The 21,182-nt window shown below is 38.2% G+C and overlaps 2 protein-coding genes across 3 annotated transcripts in view; one reads left to right on the forward strand and one right to left on the reverse strand.

Moving 5' to 3' along the window:
* Positions 1–496: 496 nt before the first annotated feature.
* senp3b (SUMO specific peptidase 3b) lies at positions 497–15,938 on the reverse strand. Of its 2 annotated transcripts, none has more exons than XM_008328243.3 (12): positions 15,561–15,938; positions 11,953–12,075; positions 10,021–10,776; positions 9,647–9,754; positions 9,400–9,511; positions 9,142–9,289; positions 8,140–8,187; positions 5,666–5,743; positions 3,969–4,106; positions 3,553–3,636; positions 3,406–3,456; positions 497–1,966 (listed from the first exon to the last, which is right to left on the reverse strand). In XM_008328243.3, exons 2-12 carry the CDS (start codon positions 12,035–12,037, stop codon positions 1,856–1,858), a joined length of 1,719 nt encoding a protein of 572 aa, XP_008326465.1. In that variant the 5' UTR covers positions 12,038–12,075; positions 15,561–15,938; the 3' UTR covers positions 497–1,855. The 2 variants fall into 2 exon arrangements, with proteins under 2 accessions (XP_008326465.1, XP_008326456.1); XM_008328234.3 differs by having other exon boundaries at positions 15,556–15,938.
* Positions 15,939–16,873: 935 nt separating this feature from the next.
* acox3 (acyl-CoA oxidase 3, pristanoyl) overlaps positions 16,874–21,182 on the forward strand; it is a 20,936-nt gene continuing 16,627 nt past the window's right edge. Inside the window, exons 1-4 of the mRNA XM_025057584.1 lie at positions 16,874–17,031; positions 18,045–18,178; positions 19,410–19,507; positions 20,465–20,600. Coding sequence (XP_024913352.1) covers positions 18,059–18,178; positions 19,410–19,507; positions 20,465–20,600 — 354 coding nt within the window. The 5' untranslated portion in view covers positions 16,874–17,031; positions 18,045–18,058. The remainder of the gene's footprint in view (positions 17,032–18,044; positions 18,179–19,409; positions 19,508–20,464; positions 20,601–21,182) is intronic.

Consider the following 21,182-nt stretch of genomic DNA (forward strand, 5'->3'; position numbering starts at 1 on the left):
CACATTCCGCATCAACTCCTAATAAGGTATTCGATCCTTTAGTAGAGTACAGCAAATACACTTTTGTTGACACCGATTTTACTTTGCTGCGCTCTTGGTTTTGCTCACATTCAGAGAAGACAATTATTCCCAATTGCTAAACTCATGATGAAGTTAATGCACATTAGTAGAGGAGCGAGCGCACATTACTTTGCAGTGTGTGTTGTGAATTTGTGCTATACTAATTAAATTAACTTGACACAGCAGTTGACCAAAATGTTAAAGTGTTAAATACTGGGTCTTTAGTTTCTCCTCACAACTTTATAAACGCATTTATATCTGCTCATTTACATACACACAACTAAAAATAAGTAAAATGCCAATGATTTACTTTTAGCCTTTCTATCCTGACTGCAATATAGTTTGTTTAGCAGCTCTGCTTCAACCTCTCTAACACTTTATCCCAATATTTTCCCGGGATCAAGGCAGCAGGAAGGAGCAGGAGAGGCTAAAATAATTGCTTTAAACATTTATTTTTTTTCTAAAATGTTTCTGTGTCACCCCCCTTTCACTCCCATCCATGCCATATGAATCAAAATCAAAATGCTTTAATACAATAGACTTAAAAAGAAACTTTGCACAACGTGACAAAAATAAGGATATCATACTGTAAATCTGTATGACAAAAAGGTCAGATAGCATATTACATGCCTACAGTGAACTGGTAGACATGACAAGTTAAAAAAAAAAAAAAAAAAAAAAAAAAAAAAAAAAACACCTCTTGCCACGTGTTTTTATTTTTAATCAATCATAAAGAAATGCAGAGAATATATAAAACTGCCATCTTACATCAGCTCCTGTTGGAAAAAAAAGTGTCTCTCATGAAAAATACGAGGGAACCATTATTTCACGGTGGACGTGCTTCATCTATTTTTCAGTTGTCTTTGTCCACACCGATAGGGGCTTTCAAACCCTCAGCAACAACAAAAAAAAAGAGAGGACCTTATCACACCTTACACTGAACACTGTACATAAGGGTTATCCTCTGTTTAACACCATGTAAGGCCAAAACATAATTACACTTTTACCGACAGAGATAAAACGAAGAAAAAAAATTGTCGTGTAAAGCTGCCCTATCCTTGGGCCAGTGACACTGTGGCTCATTTGTGGGAGCTACTAACAGGTCCCATGTCAATAGTTAGTAGTTGTAACCAAGTCATCGGAAGGCTCTTGGCTCCAAAGGGTGTCGTTTGATTTCAGTTTTCGTACAAAATATGGTACTGCATTAGCATGTTATCAACATATTTGAAACTCACTCTAAATCCGACTCAAAAAAAATATGGTAACAATGTTGTCAGAAATGTGTCAGTCCAGTGCTGGCTCAGCTAGATCATCATATGTCTAAGACTGGCTATGACAAAATAAGCTGCTTCCAATACATCAAGGCCATCATCATCCAACTCTTCGTGATGGACATTTGGAATGGGACACAACTGAAAGGATTTAAAAAAAAAACAAAAACAAAAACAAAACATGGAATTTCACTGGTGTGCAATGGCAAACAAACACTCCTTTCTGTATTGGACCTTCGTATGCCTTGATTCTTCATCATCCATAATGTCAAGAGTGTTTAAAGAGTGAAGAACTTAAAGTAAAAAGAGATAAAAAACCAAAACAAACACATTACCGATAAATTAGAGTAATTTCTCTGGATATTGGCAAAAAAAAAAAAAAAAAAAAAAGGTTTTGTTAAGTTTCTTGACAGTCAGTAATTTTCTCGCTCCCGTGTCCTCTTCTTGTTGTATCATCACTCTCTACCTTTGGGAATCAAGGTGGGAGGGGATGAAGAAAATTGGTAAGGGGCAGCAATGATTGGTCACAGGATGAGTTTGCAGTGACAGAGTTCTTTGTACATTTGTCTCCTCAGCCGTGGCATGTCCTGCTGGCCGAAACTGAATGGCTGTCCTAGGGCCAGACACTTGCAGTACTGGAGAGTAGGAGGAGGCAAAATGAGAGAAAAGTGAGACGCCCGCAGCATGTACAATTCAAATAGAAAACAATGTCATTGCACAACACGTAAAATCTACAGTATATTATTAGGGTTGGCTCAGATCAATACTCAGGATTGGTATCGGTCCAATGTTGGCCATTTTCAAAAAAAACAACTATAGCCCATCCAATCCAATAGCCATGCCCGAATGGTCAACTTAACTTTGTGCGACATGTCAGAAACAGGGACACCATTGTCTAACAACGGCAGCCTGTGGCACGCTGGATGGGAAAAGTAGGTATCGGATTGATATTGACAGGGAAAAGTTGTATTAAAACATCTCTATATATTATGCAGTAAACTGAACCATGCTGCAGTATTTTAAGGTACTGTATATCCTCAGGACCAACATGTAATTATGGGGCATTTACAGATATGCGACCATGCCTGTGAAGATACTTTTAAAAGGCTTGGGAGTCCGACGTGGGAGCCTTAATCTTTAATGGGTTGTTGTTTTTATTTACGCATTTAGCAGACGATTTTATCCAAAGACTAACAAGAGGTGGATTAACAATCAAGCTACAATGAGAAACTCCTGAAAGTAGACCAACTAGTTAGAAAAGTGGAAGTCTATGGGGGGGGTGCCTCTGTTTGGAAGTGCTTGGTTGGACCAATGGATGAGAAGAGCCTGGATTATCTTGTGCGAGATTTACCGTTATGTTCGGACTACTGAGTGCACCTGAATATAAGCCGCAGCCACTAAATTAAAAAAAAAAAAAAAAGCACATATTTAGGCCGCACTTCCCTATAACCTACAGGTGTCCATGAATATTTACACAGAAAGATATTTTTCTTTCACTTTTAATTAAATAAATGCTTTTTTTTTTTCATTTTTGAAATTGAGATAAGTGCATTTGCGAATGATCGCTGGTAGCTTTGTTTACCTAGACGAGATCGTACACGGCGTACTATTGGCTAATACAATGCGTACTCGGTGTGCTATTGACTAATTGAGCATGCTCTTCTGTTCCTTATGCTGATTGGCTGATGCATAGTAGCATCTCCCCATGGTCACTCTCTCTCGTTCACTTTGCTCTGGGTCGCCGTTCTACAACTCTACTGTGCATATAATTGTGTGGGAAAGGGTAAAACAGTCTAGGGAGGGTTGATCACCGTGTGGAGGAGGTATGTAAAGGGTAAATATATACGTAAATAATATAATAACTATCTCGCCCCTACATTGAGATTTTTCCCATTTCGCGGACCACTGTATTTATCTAAATAATATTTGATTTTCTGTAAATGTGTAATACCATTTGGATAACTATGAATTTTAGTAAAACGCAAAGGGTATGCTTTCACAATTATTTACTATTACTGTATTGTTTGTGTATACAGTATTTTGTATGCAGAGCTCAGAAATGTTTAAGACTCACCTGTAGCACAAACGCACCGCAGTCACTGTCATTGTTTTGACGCCCCACGTTCTAGAACACAGGAGCCGTAATAGGTCTTTAGAGGGGCAAAACAAACAACTTCAATTTGTCAGATCAGGAGAGATGTACACTAAAACGGTGTCTTACCATTTTAAAAAAGCCTTTCCATCCAGTCAAGAAATCTCGACGATCTTTTTTAATTGCCTCCGCTTGCAGGTATTTAAAAATATGCTGCAAACAACAAACGTTTATTGAAAACACAATAGGACAATATAATGTTATTTTATTGTTAATTTTAGCTTATGCATTTGTATCCATTTCAATTTAAATCTACAAAAATAAATGAAATAAAGAAGATAACGGACTTCACTAATAAGTCTTAGTAATGATCTTAATGTTTATGAACTGGAACCAGGTCAACAGACTATCTGGGCACATTTCTATTTTTTTTTTTCATTCTATACATATCTGGGCACATTTCTATTTTTTTTTTACATTCTATACATTTTACATTTTTACATTGCTTATATTTTCCAAAATTTCAAACAATACCGTGCTCCCACCTTTGGGCAACGTCGATTAAGCGTCCGTTGAGAGTCAAAGTAAGTAATGGCCCGATGAGGAATGTCAACACTAACCAGTGACCAGTGAACCTCTAGGTGGATGGGAATTAACAATAAATCCTTCTGAAAAATGTCAACCTGGTGAAGCAGAGAGAAAGGACAAAAAAAAAAGAGGGTTAATGGTACAGAACAGAGGTGACAATCAAATATGGCTAAAACTTAAAATCATTTTAAATTCTTTTATATATATATATATAGAGAGAGAGAGGCTACATTTGCTAAATTCATTTTTTTTCCTCATTAATGTACACACAGCACCCCATATTGACAGAAAAACACAGAATTGTTGATATTTTTGCAAATTCATTAATATAGAAAAACTGAAATATCACATGGTCACTTTCCTTTCCTTCTTCTGATCCTCCTTGAGATGGTTCTACACCTTCACTGGAGTCAAGCTGTGTTTGATTATCCTGATTTGACTTGATTAGGAAAGCCACACAACTATCTATATAAGACCTTGGACCTTAAGACCTAAGAGCATGTCAGAGCACATGAGAATCATGTCAGTGGAACTACCTGAAGAGCTCAGAGAGAATTGTGGCAAGGCAGAGATCTGGCTACGGGTACAAAAAAAATTCTGCTGCTCTTAAGGTTCCTGAGAGCACAGTGGTCTCCATAAACCTTAAACAGAAGACATTTGGGACCAGAACCCTTCCTAGAGCTGGCTGTCTGGCTAAACTGAGCAATCAGGGGAGAAGAAGAGCCTTGGTGAGAGAGGTAAAGAAGAACCCAAAGCTCACTGTGGCTGAGCTCCAGAGATGCAGTCAGGAGATGGGAGAAAGTTGTAGAAAGTCAACCACCACTGCAGCCCTCCACCAGTCGGGGCTTTATGGTAAAGTGGCCGACAGAAGCCTCTCCTCGTAGCAAGACACATGAAAGACTGCATGGAGTTTGCTAAAAAACACCTGAAGGACTCCAAGATGGTGAGAAAAAATTGTGTTTTTCAGCTGCAGGGACAGGACAACTGGTTGCAATCAAAGAAAAGATGAATGCGGCCAAGTACAAGGATATCCTGGATGAAAACTTTCTCCAGAGTACTCAGGACCTCAGACTGGGTTGAAGGTTCAACTTCCAACAAGATGATGACCCTGAGCACACAGCTACAATAACCAAAGAGTAGCTTCACAACAACTCTGACTCTTGAATGGCCCAGCCAGAACCCTGACTTAAACCCAATGGTGCATCTGTGGAGAGACCTGAAAATGGCCGTCCACCAAAGTCCACCATCCAACCTGACAGAACTGGAGAGGATCTGCAAGGACGAATGGCAGAGGATCCACAAATCCAGGTGTGAAACACTTGTTGCATCATTCCCAAAAAGACTCATGGCTGTATTAGCTCCAAAGAGTGCTTCTACTAAATACAAAGGCTCTGAATACTTAGGACCATGTGATGTTTTACTTTTTTAATACATCTGCAAAAAATGTCAACAATTCTGTGTTTTCCTGTCAATTGGGGGGGGGGGGACAAATGAGGACAAAAATGAACTTGCTAAATGATTTTAGCAAATGGCTGCAATATAACAAAGAGTGAAAAATTTAAGGGGGTCTGAATACTTTATGTACTTTCAGGCACAAATGAATCAATTGCCTGAGAAAATCTTTCACCTGCAGTTATAAAAAAAAACCACTTACATTTTTTGTCCACCGTTTGACTCCGTCGTAGCCTTTAGTTCTTAGTTTATCATAAAAGAAGCTGTTGAAAAAGTGAACCTAAAACAAAAAACAAAAACAAAAGATGATTTATTTGCCAAAACCTCTTATATTTCACTTCTCCTTCTCAACATAAAAACATCAAATGCATGGTTGTTGAATGACTACACTGGACGATACTGAAATTAATAATGATTCCTTAATTACAGTATGTTTTCACCAAAAGAAAATGTAGGCAATAGTATTAGACTATTTTAATAGTTTATTTAAAAAAAAACATTTCTTGTCAATCATTTGAGAGAGTGAAACTCATGTTATATAAATTACATAGAGAGTGAAATATTTAAAGCTTTTACATATTAGAATTGTGATGATTATGGCTTACAGTTGATGAAAACCCAAATCCCAATGTCTCAGAAAATTAGAATAGTACATTATTTTAAAAAAAGGATATTTTAGCACAAATGTCAGGCTTCCGAAAAACATGTATATATATCTATTCACTCAGTGTTTGGTTGGACCTCTCTTTTCAATACTGCGTGGCATGGAGGTGATCAGCCTGTGAGACAGCTGAGGTGCAATGAAAGCCATGACTGCTTTTGTAGCAGCCTATAGTGACAATAGCCCAAGTTTGGCCTGTGACTTCGTCACCGTTTTTAATTTTGGCCTAGTGTGAATTTAAGTTTGGTACCCCTGCTCTATGGGGTTCAAGTCAGGTGAGTGGGCTGGCCAATCAAGCACAGGAACATCATGGCCATTGAACCAGCTTTTGGTACCTTTGGCATCTCCACTAAGCTTGTTAGCAGAAGGAAGCATTAAGTGCAGGACCATTTCCTGGTAGTTGGCTGCGTTGACTGTGGACTGCAGGAAACACAGTGGACCAAGCAGGTGACGAGCAGGTGACATGGCACCAGATCATCACACTACGACTACGAGCATGCCTAATTCTGTTCCCGATTTTGTTCCAGACTCTGGGTCTTTCCAAATGACATGCAACATTTACTTTTCTCAAAAAAGAGGACATTGGACCCCTGAGCCACAGTCTTTTTACCTCCTTAGCCCAGGTAAGATGTCTAGGCTTGCTGTCTCTGGTTCAGGAGCGGCTTGACTTGAAGAACGCAATTTGAAGCGCGTTTCTAAGAATTGTTTTTGCATAGTGGCTCTTGTTGTGCTGAGTCCAGCCTCAGTCCACTCACTGAGAAGCTCGTCCAACTTCTTGAATTGATTTGGCTCGACAATCCTATCAAGACTGTGGTTATCCCTGTTGCTGGTGTACACTCTGACCAACCAGCTTCTTTAGCAATAAGCTTTTTGGAGGGTGTCAATGACAATCTTCTGGACATTTGTCAGGTCAGCATGGTCAGTCTTTCCAATGTTTACGTATGTAGCATACTGACCTAGACTCAGAGACCATTCAAATGCTCTAAAAGACTTCCCAGGAGTTTTATGTTAATTAGCTGAATAGTGTGCGACACCATGAGTTTCCAGTGTTGAACTTTTCATAATAAAGGAGGTCCTCGGATTACGACAGTACTTCTCAAATAGTGGGGAGGGCATAAGTGTACCACTGCTGTAATGCTTGAATGATAACAAGCCTCCAGTCACTAGGTGGCAGCAACTCATGCAGTGGTTTGTACAGATAAAAATATACATGTTATCAGGTTCTCAATAGCATTTCAAATCGCGGGGGTGTGGCTCAGAGTTGGGTTGGCATGACCGAAAATAATTGAGAACCACTGCTTTACCACATCCTCAACCTGCAGTTTTTACGGTTGCCATTTTTGATAAATTTATCAAGTGAAGTCAATTTTATTTGTATAGCCCACATTCACAAACCACATTTGTCTCAAATCATCAAACCGTCATTTTGACGTACGCGTTAAAATTGGCCAACCGGTTTTCATGGAATGTAGTTGGCTAAAGAGGATAAAGGCGTTTTCGCGCAGCACTATATGCAGAAGATGTCTTTACATTCACTCAGTGTGCTACATTCGCTTTCTCAAAAAGTGGAAGTCAGACTCTTCTGAGGTTATCTAAATTTCTGAGACACTTGAGTTTTAGGGGTTTTCAATTATCTGTAGGTCACAATCATCAGAAAGGAGGAAGGAACACAAACTTATATATTATACAAAATATTTTACTCCATGTGTGATGAAGCTATATAATAAATGATATTTACTCTGAGGTGATTGACAAACATATTTTTCACAATATTTTAATTTTGTGACCTTTGTGCCTGTATATCGTGAAAGTTTGGACTCTCACTCTCTCGCATCATCCTCTCCCCCACACCCCCTTAGTTTAGGTTTTGCCCTAACATTAGCTCTTTTTTAGAGACAAAGTCTCTTTGCTTTTTTTCTCTACATTATTGGTTTGTATATTAACCGTCTTCTACATGCCAAAGACAACAAAATGAAATTACAAATAAAATAAGCGAGTGAAATGTATATCCTTACCTTCTCTGGCACGGAATCCATGACTAGATCACCATACATGTTCATAACCTAGAAAAAGGAAAAGAATATGGAGGATGAGGACAGTCCACTTGCTCCACAAGTAAAGCTGCAGCGTGTACACAGTGGAATTAGAACATTAAAAAAAAAACTAATTTGCACAATATAATTGACTCGTAACAACGTGATTACCGTAATTTCCGGACTATTGGGTGCACCTGAATATAAGTCGCACGCACAAAATTTAAAAATAAATTTGTACATATATGGAGCGCACTTCTCTATAAGCCGCAGGTGATAGAATATTTATTTCGATATTTTTTCACTTTTAATTAAATAAATGCTTTTTTCTAAACAGTGCCTGTAACACGGCTGGTTACATAACGTGTAACCTTTATTGCTTTAGCGCCCCGACCGTAGTTGGAATGCACAGAGGAGACTTAGTGATCTGCTCCAGGTCTGAAGCTAACATTAGCTCCGGGGCTAACTCCCTTCACTTTGTGCTTGTCCACAGCAGAGGTAAACAGAAACAGGGAAGTTGGGGTTTTTATTATCAGCCACTCCGACCACAACAGAACATAAACAGCTCCTGTATAACCAACTCACTCTTCAACATGACAGGGTTCAAACTGCTCTCTTTCGCTACTGTTCTCTCTCTCATGCGTGTCCCACGCACATATATACACACACAATCATTCACAGACAGACATATGCTACTAGCATAACACAGTAGCCTACCAGAAAAGTCATTGATCGCTAGCGGTATGAACTTCGTTAGCCCAAAAAATCCATAAATAAGCCACATCATTGTTTAAATTGCAGGGATTAAAGCTTGTAAAAAAAAACAAAAAAAAAAAACCGGCTTATACACCGGAAATTACGGTATAAAGTATTTGCAATGTCTAACAGTAACTTTAGAAAATTAGGCTTGTAGAGCAGTTTAAAAGAATGTAAAGCTGGGTTGAGAAACCACACACCACTGAGTTGCCATAAAAAGAGCTGTACCTGATCATTGAGCCAGTTCTGTCCATACAGTGTGCCCAGGTCATCCATGGTTAGTACATGCCGTTTGTAGTTGACTTTGAATGTTTTAGCTATCGCTGACCCTGAAGACCGCTGAAATGATTGTATTAGGTGCTGAACCATTACTTTCCTATTGAAGAAAAAAAAAATGAGGTGACATTGAGATCAATTAAACAAACGTCTATTCTTCTTAAAAAAACAAACAAAAACTCTAGCACTTTATCCTAACATGAGTCTGACCTTTGTGGTTGAGAGAAGCTCTCGTTGAAGACATCTTGAAGTTTTTCAACAACGTCGTCGACCTGAATGGGAATCAAACTCCCGTACTGCTGTAGGGACTCGTTAAGAATAACTAGAGAGAAAGAAAAACACGACAGTTATTAGAAAATATCGTTTTTTTTTTTTTTTTGTCGCATCACTATTTTATTTATTCTAATCTGAACATCATCAGTAGGCCAAAATTCTAAAATGTAACTTTGATCTATACCAGTAACACAGCTCATGTGTTCTTCGGTAAGGGGAACCGGTTTGATGTCCACTTCCTCTCTTCCTTTGTCCTCTTGCTTGTTTGGGGAGCAGTTTTTCATCTGCTTATCTGTAGTTGAAAGAAAAGTATTCTCTATAAAGCAGTAGAAAGAGATGATTGAACTGTCCTTTGAGAAATATTCAGACTTTTCCGTTGCTGTGATTAATCCAACTGCATGTTTCTTAAGATCAAAAAAAATTACCAGAATATTTTATATATGCAGAGTTAGCTGTTGTATTTTAATTCAATGACCAAAAGTACAATGTGAAAGCATAAGAACTGAAGACATCTAGTTGTCAAAATAAAAATTAAAAAAAAAAAATTTCTGTGAGTACCTCTGTCAGACTCTGTGAACCTCTCGGCGTTACTATCGTCCTCTCCCCGTGTGTACGTTGACTGCCAGTACTTTTTTATTCTCCTCTGCTTGCTGTACAGTTTGTAACTTGGGTCCTTTCGACTCCACCTGTGTCCGAGAAGGCACACCCACTGGGCACGCTGGCGCCAGCTCTTCCAATGTTTGCTGAGGCAAAATCGAAGGCCACTGTAAGACCTTAAACGCTGCCAGCGCCGGAATCTTCTCTGAACCCTGCACTTGCTGACGTGGGACCCTACCAAATACGTTTTCTCAGCCTTGAACATAGTATCCTCAATGTAATTGTCGCCTTCAGCCCTTTGTTGTGGTTGACAATGCTGATAGTGTGAATTTGAATACCGAGTGCACTGGTAGGGAAAACCTTTGTCCCACTCCGACTCCGCTTTGTTGACTTCTTCTTCCGTACACTCTTCGTATTCCTCATTTTCATCATCATCTTCTTCTTCTTCTTCTTCTTCATCATCCTCATCTTCTTCCTCCTCCTCCACCTCATTCTGATCCCAGTCATTGTAGTCAAATTCCCCCATGTCCTTCGGATTCACAATGTTTTCTTCTCCCTTATCACCTAATGCTACAATCCTTCCTGTTCCGTGTTTTTCCTCCTCATCTGCATATTTGTTTGTCCACACTGTCTCCTTTTGTCCCAGTCTAAGGTGCATTGAGCTGGGGATACTGTGACCTGACACTGGGACGATGAGGTGGTCACCAGGAATTCCACCTAGACAAAAACATTAATTGTAATGAGCTTCACCTGTCACTTTAGAACCACAGACCAATTCAGGGGGTCCCTGGTTTATAACGTCCATGATCCACAACAGTAAAACTCGGCAACGTGTTGCCGTTTGCGTGGGAACAAGTTGGCGGGTAAGACTGTGCTATATTTGCTTTCTTTCGTTTATGTTGTTTTTTGGAAACTTTTTGCACTTCATTATGGTTCCCAAGTGTAATCATTACACATCTGCCTTTTCCCTGCAATACCCACATTTCCCCAATAGATGGAGTAGAAAAAATAAAAGCATTTTAGCCTTTATGCATGAATTTTACACATTATTTATCTTCGCTCCATCTTTCTGCTCCTGACCTGGCACCCCTGGTCAGGAGGTTTGCCTACGCCTGTCCTGGATTGTGATGTTACCTCTGTGTTAGCATAGGTGAGTGGCAAAGGTACTAACGTACAGTATGCGAGTACAGTATTCTCTTAGGAAGAGAACTCGGAACGTAATTCAAGGACCCCCGGAATAAAGCTTTAACAAAGACGCTTAAATTATAGTTGATAAATACAAGAAATTTAAAAATAGCAACACTTAATAACAATGCTTGTAAAAGTAACTTTTAATATTTGTCAACATACCTTTATATTAACCCTCATGTTGTCCTTTGGGACGATGTGAACCAGTGGCTGATAATATGCCTTTGTGTCTGTGTATGCGTGTGTGCTCCTGCAGTGCACTGCTTGTGCCAACTTTTCCTGATACTCTGATTCTGGGGAAAAGACGCGAACCCATTGCGAGGGCGCTGGGTGTGTAAAAAAATGTGGGAGGGTTGAAGACCACCTTCGGAATTAACCTTCGCAAGTGGAAACAATGTTTCTTTTGTCAAATGTCAAATTACCGTTATTAATTCCGTCAAGACTGACCAACTTATTTAGCCATATCTTAGAGAGAGAAAAAAAAGCTCACGAAGGAGGATACACAAACTTGTAGCAAAAACAGGGGTGTGAAGTGCTCTATACGCTGTACTGTGTAAACCTGGGTGACAAACAAATCACTTCTCCTATATGATCAAATCTAGAGGTCTCAAGGTTCAAAGAGATGTAGCACAAGAAGATAAAATCACAACACTATTAAGTGACATAGCCCAGTCTTGAATTGTATATTAATGAAATGCCAACAACCTCCTGTGTCGTCCTGTCCAACAGCCGTCAGACCCAGATCTCCCTGCCAGCAGTTCTGGGCAAGGCTACCACCACTGTCTCGCATTATCCACGAACAACTCACGACCTGCGCCAGCTCGTTTCCTAAGAAAAAAAAAAAAAAAAACACAAAAGATTTAGTGTGGATGGAATCAAAACAAAAAAATACAAAGTAGGTGCTTAACTACCATTACAAGGTATATCGTTTGGTTTGAGAGAATATACTTCAGTTAAAGGAGTACTAAATAACTAAATACTAAATAGTCAGGCGGGAGCGCTGGGAGGTGCGGTGTGTGAGGGGATAACAAGCCTCCAGTCACCAGGGGGCAGCAACTCATACATTGGTTTGTACAGATGAAAAATATACATGGGGTTGGGGGGAGAGGGGGTTCTGACAGAAAATAGCTGAGAACCACTGGGTTAAAGTAAGTATTTATTTGTTGAAAGGCTGTGTATGAAGAAATTGACTAAATAAATAGGTAAGGCTCTATGTTGTATGACAAAATGTATATGAGAAATGATGGAAAACTGCAAGGGTTAATGGTAAAAATTAAGCGGATATACTGTATCTTCGTTGCCTTAGTTGCTGACTTGCCTTAAAACATTTAGCGAATTTACAGCTTGACAAAAATTGAAAAAGTTACTCCAGTTCAAATGACTAGGCTACAGTGATCTACCTACACTGAGATTGTATGTATATATTTCCCCATATAAACTACATGAACATACTTTATATATGAATTAAATGGGATACTGATTAATTGTATCTAACTGTATGCAGCTATATGATTTAATTCTTATATTATACATCTTCATGATTATTTGCATGACTTCTTGTGATTAATCGCACAGTTACGCAAAATGCAATAATCAATTCAAAAGTGATGTATAGTGCACTTTTATGTTTTAACGTCCTGCCATATGAACGAAAGCACTATCCTATCCTATCTCCAAAACAAAAAAGCTAATACTACTTCTGGCTAAAATCTGTTCACGAGGAAGACACAGTTTTATCGTTTCACTTGTCAGAGGTCAAGCTTGAAGGACCTTGGTTACATAATATTGGTTTGTAGGATGTGTGTTTCTGGACGATGAATGTTTGGGGACGGGGTTTTTCGAAAGGTCAATTCTCTTCTTCGTTATTATCGCATTAATGTGTATGTGTATATATATATATATATACACACACATATATATATACACACACATATATACACACATATATATATACACACACACATATATATATACACACACATATATATATACACACACATATATATATACACACATATATATATACACACACATATATACACACATATATATATACACACATATATATATACACACACATATATACACACATATATATATACACACACACATATATACACACATATATATATATACACACACACATATATACACACATATATATATACACACACATATATATATATATATATACACACACATATATACACACATATATATATACACACATATATATATATATATATGAAACACACATGTATATATACCATCGAAACAAAATGAGCTCCATACAAATTATGACCAAACACACAAATGCAAAATACTGTTACGAACTGCAATGGTCTTCTGTACCTCATAAACTGAATTTGTAATTGTATACAAAAAAATGCATATTATTTTACAGAAACACTGCACATCACTTTTATCACTTAATAAAAGTTAAACTGATCTTATTTACCTTGCTAACTGTCAATATATTAAATTAAAAAAAAAGAAAATGAAACAAATTTTAACTAGAAATTGTTCCTCTCTTTGCACGCCTGATTGCCACTTACACTACGCAGGAATATGACATCTTAAAAGCGGGTAACAAACCAATAATGCCATCGACTGTGCTAGAGTATGTAGTCTTTTAGGATAATGTAGTCTATTCCCTATGTCCTTGATGTTCACTTACCTAGGCAATTTGTCACGCATTTGTATGGGTTTTTAATAAATTCATCATGTGTCTTTACATACCTATCTATCTATCTATATATATATATATATATATATTCTAACAATCTCAGTGTAGGTAGATCACTGTTGCCTAGTCATTTGAATAGTAGCTCACAAGCCTAAATAGTGTCTGTACCCTGATTAATAATATTGAATGTAAGCATATGTATTCGTCCTGAAAAGCCACTAGTAGGTCATCAGTAAATTTAACTTTAAGTTTAAGTTAATGGCTGGTATATTGTTCTCCATGTTGATGTAATCTTAATCCTCAGATTTCACATACTGTGTCAATAATGTATGCTAAAGGCCAAATTAAACAGCAACATAAACAGCATGGCTGTAAAAAATAATTTACTTCTTTAGCAGTCATCTTATGTTCGTACATTTGAGAAAGTGGCTTTAACCTAATTAATAAAAATATTCAAGATTTTGGTTTTGTCCCTAACCCTTGCATTGAAGTTATTTGTGCAACACACTACAAACAAAACAGTTTCCAAAATTTCAGTGCTTGGTCTCGTTTTGTTCACTTTTTATAAATGTTTCTTTTAGCTAAAATTATAGGCAAGACATTAATTTATACTGTTATGCAGACAATGCATAATTTAAATTATTGTTAGGAACTTAAACAATGAAACGTATAGGATGTCAATTGACGTCTTTGCAGCTATTAGCAAACCGGAGAAAAACAGGCAAGTAGTGTCCACAATTATTGCCTGACGTAAACCTACTTGAGAACGTGTGATTTGTGTCTGAATGTATAAGAAATTTTTATAAAGTCAGATTTGCATTATATTTTAAAAATATATTTATTACATAAAACATCTATTGAATAGCAGACGCTTTATACTAATTGTTCAACTACATTTAGTTTTTGTAACTGGTGCTGAATAAAACGTCGGATAAATGTCGGTTTTTCGGAAGGATATAGGGAAAATAATGTGTAACATTCTTTATGTAGACGATGTTTATTTGCCTGTTTTGTCTATTTGTACCATTTCGCAATGAACGCGAACCACTTACCGGCTAATGACAATGAATTTTGAACAGAACCGGGAGTCTCGTTATAACCATGCGTGGCTGAGCACAGTGCAGAAGTCAAGTTTAGCTTTGCTAGCTACCTTGAATTTATGAATTTACCCTCCGACCTCCGTTGCAAGCAGTCCCTGAGCAAATTAACCGCGGGGCTACTCGATTATTAATGTTGATATCTGAGTTGTTTAATTACATTGGCGGAAACACGCAGTACAGCAGCTTTGCATTTAGAACAATAATCTGAGATGCAGGAAATAGTCCTCGCCACCGCTATCTACAGCGCGACATGTAAATACTGTGTCTTTTTCGCTGCGTTACTAAATTGCATACAATGGCACTGAAAACCAACGTGACTTTGAAAACCAACGTTTTAGCATCCAATGTAAGCGTTCAACACAAGCTAAGACATCATAATTGTGTTGTGTCGCCATGCTACAGTGTTAGCATGTTAGCCATCTTGTCGTCAGCTGGTTAAGCGTCAGTTAGCTGCAGCAAATTAAACGGTTGCTTTGTGTTATGCTACTGCCGCAGTGAATGTGGTTGCATGTATTTGCTTACCGTACCCTGTCGATTTATACAAAAGTGTCCTGGCTGCGTCTGGCTGACGAAGCGTCTCACACGGCGTGGCTATCCAATCAAAACCTTAGGTAATAGGTATAAAAGCTCATTCAATGAAGTCAGGTGTTACCAGCGGAATGAGTCGCCGCCGTCTGTGCGACAACTATTGATGTCCTGCTCAGTGTTCTGGTTCAACGATAAACAAATATTTTCAACGAAACATGCATGTACCGATCACAATCCAAGACGTGCGCACAACAATAACCCAAAACGTCCAAAATAATTAATTAAAGGGGAGATGGTATGCAAGCCCAAAGCGCCCAGATCAACAGGACAGTCGCTTCCATCGAAGCAGTCGCATACGTATTGCGTCACACAGCTGTACCGCCCTTGTAAAGAAAAGGTAACGGTTTATTTGTTTGTTGTTGTTTTTTTCAATCAAAACACACAAAGAGTTGATTAAAATTATAGTTTTAATTTGTAACATTTATGAGAATAGACCAAAACGACCAAATAACATATAATGACATTCTATTTCCAGCTGACCCTTGAACCCTAGTACCTAGGGCAGGTATGGACAAACTTTGATGCGGCCCGTTTGGATTTTTAATCCGGCCCACCAAACTAATTCAAATTACGTTATTCGTTTCTATTTTCATTATATTGTGCCTCTTCCCTGCAATGCCTGAATTTCTCCAATAGATGGCATAGAAAAAGCTAAAAGCATTTGTTTTAGTTCATATGGATTCTCCATCTATCTGCTCCTGACCTGGGCCCCCTGTTCAATTTTAGGACAATTGTGAAAAGTCAAAAAGTTTGCCTACGCCTGGCTAGTAGCAGGTGAATGTTTAATAGGCTACATTTTGAATGTAACACGCATGTATCATTTGCATCGTCTGAAGTTGGCTTATATCATACCAGAGTCATTCTACCTATTGTTTTCAAACGTATCTCAATCACAAAAAGTATTATATTATATAGTATCATTATATCAGGGACTGCCAGCAACAGGAAAAGTTGTGGGTGCCAACCATGAATAGTACATACGTAGTATGTAATGTAACGTAATGAAATGTTTCAATCGTTTTTTATGTTTGTTTCATTTCATGGCCCTAAATGACCACTAAGTGCTTATGCTTTGGGCCGGTTATGTAAATACGTTACGATAAGTTTTTTATCAGGAAGCCAAATTGCCCATTATTTGCCCATTATTTGCAACCTTTAAAACTGTTTAATCAGTGATGACCAGTCTGTCTCTGTCCGTCCGTCCGTCGATTGGCGAAAGACTCGGGTGCTCTTATTGTGAAGGATCTTGACGGGAAATACTAGGGTTGTTCTAAATAGTTCACCTCACTGAAATGTCGTATTGCTAACTTCGCCTTAAACGTGGATACAGCTGCAAGAAAAAGACACCGGGGATTTACACCTACACTAGTGTTCAAGAGGACAGTCGCTTAGCTTCAAAAAGAGAAAAAGGTAAGGCTGAGTATCGCGCGTTATCCACTTTGGCCAATGCGAAGTGAAGTGAGGTTGGCGCACAACTTTTGGTGTTATCACGTAAATCAGAATGTTCGTTGAAAGGGTAGTTAAAACTTAGATTAGTTATAAGAAAACACGGGGGGTAGTTTTCCAGTAAGAGCAATAGTTGTGGGGTTTTGTACGTCGCTATTGCAGCATTATATTCCGAGGAAAGTCCAATGATGACAGCGATTGTCTGAAACTGCGGGACGGGTGCAATACAAAGAGTGTAAAGGTTACTGGGTAAAACGTCATGCAATTTAATGTCCTTACTGGAAGATTTGGGACGGAAAACATATTTCCACGGTTCAAACGATAGGGGTAACTCAACATCTATCTGTCTATTAAAAACCTAGAAAATAGGTTTCTCAAATGTTTAAAAAAAAATCAATTGCTTAAACCAATTTTTATATAGTTATATTATAAATGATTCTCGATCTAGGTTGCTAAAAGAAGATCTCTTTTGCACATGCCAAATTTGCACATCCACAAGTGTCAACTACTGCACATTGTAAATACTGAAAAATACTTCCGTTGATTCATGTGTATATTTTGTTATTTTATTCATGTGTATACTTTATTTTATTTCTTTTTCTCGTATGCTGATATCTTTTCTTCTTTCTTTCTTATCTCACTCTTTGGCCTTCAGTGTGGACAGCAAAGTAAAATTTTGTAAAATTTTTTGTACATGTTGCATGGAATTCTGGAAATAGGGGAAATGTCTAATAATTGATTAAAATTCTGATAAAATATTATTTCAAGTAAGTATTATTATTTTTTTAAATTACGATCTAAAGCAACACAAGCAATCTTAAACCACTCTACTCTTTCACTTTCATGAATGTAAATCTAATATAAAGTCAAAGTACATATAGAGGACAGCGCTAGTTAGGACAGCGTAGCCAACACTTGCCCGGAAAACTTCACAGTGTCCAATTTGTTTAAAAATGTGTAAATATATTCCACTTCAGCTTTAATCGCTACAATGGGATATGAAGTGGCCGACCTTCCCAGTGGACCCCTGGATTTCTACAGGAAAAAGGCTTCTTTCAATTGGAAGGACTTGTTGCTCTTCCTAAACGGAGAAGAAATTCTGGCATTCAAGGTAACATCGTATTGGGTTGAAATCTTCCAAGTGTCCATGTAGAACCATTGTGTCAGATGTTAAATATTGCAATGGGCAAGAAGCTACTCTTTGTTATCCTAAATTTGTCCCGAGGGATTAATAAAGTTCTATCTATCTTTCTATCTATCTATCTATCCATTCATCCATCCATCCATCCATCCATCTATCAAGCTATCCATCTATCCATCCATCCATCTATCCATCCATCCAGCTATCCAGCTATCCATCCATCTATCCATCCATCCAGCTATCCAGCTATCCATCCATCTATCCATCCATCCAGCTATCCAGCTATCCATCCATCCATCCATCTATCCATCCGTCCATCCATCCATCCATCCATCCATCTATCCAGCTATCCATCTATCCATCCATCCATCCATCTATCTATCCATCCATCTATCCATCCATCCAGCTATCCAGCTATCCATCCATCCATCCATCCATCTATCAAGCTATCCATCTATCCATCCATCCATCTATCCAGCTATCCATCCATCCATCCATCCATCTATCCATCCATCTATCCATCCATCCAGCTATCCATCTATCCATCTATCTATCCATCCATCCATCCATCCATCCATCCATCCATCTATCCATCCATCCAGCTATCCAGCTATCCATCCATCCATCCATCCATCCATTCATTCATCCATCCATCCATCCATCTATCCATCCATCTATCTATCCATCCATCATCCATCCACCCATCCATCCATCCATCCACCCATCTATCCATCCATCCATCCATCTATCTATCCATCCATCCATCCATCCATCCATTCATTCATCCATCCATCCAGCCATCTATCCATCCATCTATCCATCCATCCATCCATCCATCCATTCATTCATCCATCCATCCATCCATCTATCCATCCGTCCATCCATCCATCCATCCATCCATCTATCTACCTAATCTATCTAATCTATCTATCTTTGACAAATGTTTGTGGTGAAGTCTTGCAAGTTAACTGAATGTGCCACAATGGCTTAATACCGCTAGGTAACTAGCAGTGGACTGCTGGTTTATCTCGTATTTCAATTTGGAATGAACTGAATAATGCACAAGTCCTGCTAAGAGACAATAAAATACACACGAATTAAAATAAATCATGTACTTAATTTCTTCTATAAACAAATTCAGTGTTTTCTATTCCCTAAGGCCCTTCTAACATGGGCTAAATGCAGTGTTTATTTGCCACAGCACCATATTTTCAGAACCCTGGAAAATGACCCCCTATTCGCTCGTGTGCCCGGTGAGGATATTCCCTTGGAGAAAATGCGAGAACTCACCTTTCTCAGGTATTGACATGATGAAATATTCACCTCTTGTCTAACTAGAATTTTCAGTATAATAATTGCAACAACGTCTACAGGAACATTATATCTTTTTTTTACCCATCATCAATATTTACTTAGCACATATGCCATTTCGCCTACTCCCTACTATAATGCAGAGCACAGTATCATCTGCAAACATCATGGTCCACGAAGCCTTCTGTCTGACTTAGTTTGTCAGTCTGTCCAGTAGACCTCGTGTTTCTGCCTTTCCTGTATCTATTTGCGTCTTGTTTCACAGATTTTCTGTCGACTTTTATCTACTCACTTCTGTCACGTTTTTACAGTCTTGCATTACGAAGTTTACAATAAAATGCTGATTTTATGATTGTCGTTATTGGACGTGAAAAAGTAGTATCCAGTCACACTTAGTTGACTTCTCTTCTGTGATCTTTCTTATGGACCGCAGTGATTTGTTTTTCGTTTTGTCCTCCCATGAACTCCATTCTTGTTTAATGTTTCACCAGTTGTTACGTTTTATGTTGACAAATCTACACGCGCCAGAGCGTAGCAACAGTGCTGAACATTTTCCATTTACCGTGGACAAATGAACATCAAGGCCTTTATAGATACTTTTGTAACCCTTTCCAGCTTTGATCACAGAAATAATGAAAATATTGGAAATTTAAAAAGAAAACACCATAGAATACCACAATCGAGCGAAACGTTCACGGAACGGATCCACAATGTTTGAGTTCAAGCAGACAGAAAAAAAATCAGAACACATTTTATGACCAATTTCATGCAGAAATCTATATAATCCCAGAGGGTTCACAAGTATGTTTACTTGCAACTGCATTTGTCAAAAAACAGCGCCCACTAAAATGCACACGCAGCAGCACTCGTTTCGTGTCTAATTCTGAGGAATACCAATATTATTTCCGCTGTTACATTGAGGTTAAATAGTGTGAATATCTGCAGGGTGAAGCAGCTCTTCCAGTACAACTTCTTAACGAACGAAGAGGTCATGGCTAATCCGTGGAAGTCTCCCATTCTCAGTGAGTGTCTGTCCATGTATGACTGTTCCATGGCCACCAAGTCTGCTCTCAATACAGGGGTAAGATGCACATGCTGTAATAATGATAATGCTGTTGGTCCGAGCACTGTTTTTTATTATTATCACCATATTCCAAAGTTATTAGTACATCTGTTAAACAACAGATATAAATTCTATCAGGACGTAACTTACTTAAAGATGTAGACACCTTGTATTATTTTTTTTGGAGATGCGTAGGCCTGGGCCAGTTAATAGGATCTCCATCCATCCATCCATTATCTATAGCTTATTCCTTTTCAGGGTTGAAAAAGGGGGCGGGAAGGGGCACTGCAACCAATCCCAGCTATCTAGGGGGAGGGAGGGGTATAATTCTGAAGTCCATTTCAGGGTCTCACAAACAAACATTCACACTTACATTCATACCTATAGTCACTTTATAGTGTCCCATGAACCTACTAATCGTACCCGTATCGAGGTGCATACCGAACCGCGTCATGTGTGTAGCATTACACTCCTATCTATATATATATATATGTGTATATATATATATATATATATGTATATATATATGTATATACATATATATGTGTATATATGTATATATGTGTATATATGTATATATGTGTATATATGTATATATGT

Source organism: Cynoglossus semilaevis, chromosome 1 (genome assembly GCF_000523025.1).
Source record: "Cynoglossus semilaevis isolate Cse_v1.0 chromosome 1, Cse_v1.0, whole genome shotgun sequence".
NCBI classification, from domain to species: domain Eukaryota; kingdom Metazoa; phylum Chordata; class Actinopteri; order Pleuronectiformes; family Cynoglossidae; genus Cynoglossus; species Cynoglossus semilaevis.

Coding starts and splice junctions, on each gene's coding strand:
- senp3b (XM_008328243.3), bottom strand. CDS start 12,037: ATGCGAGACAGTGGTGGTAGCCTTGCCCAGAACTGCTGGCAGGGAGAT. Junction 9,512..9,646: donor ACACATGAGCTGTGTTACTG/GTATAGATCAAA, acceptor CTTTCTCTCTAG/TTATTCTTAACGAGTCCCTA. Junction 4,107..5,665: donor TCAAACGGTGGACAAAAAAT/GTAAGTGGTTTT, acceptor CTGCTTCACCAG/GTTGACATTTTTCAGAAGGA.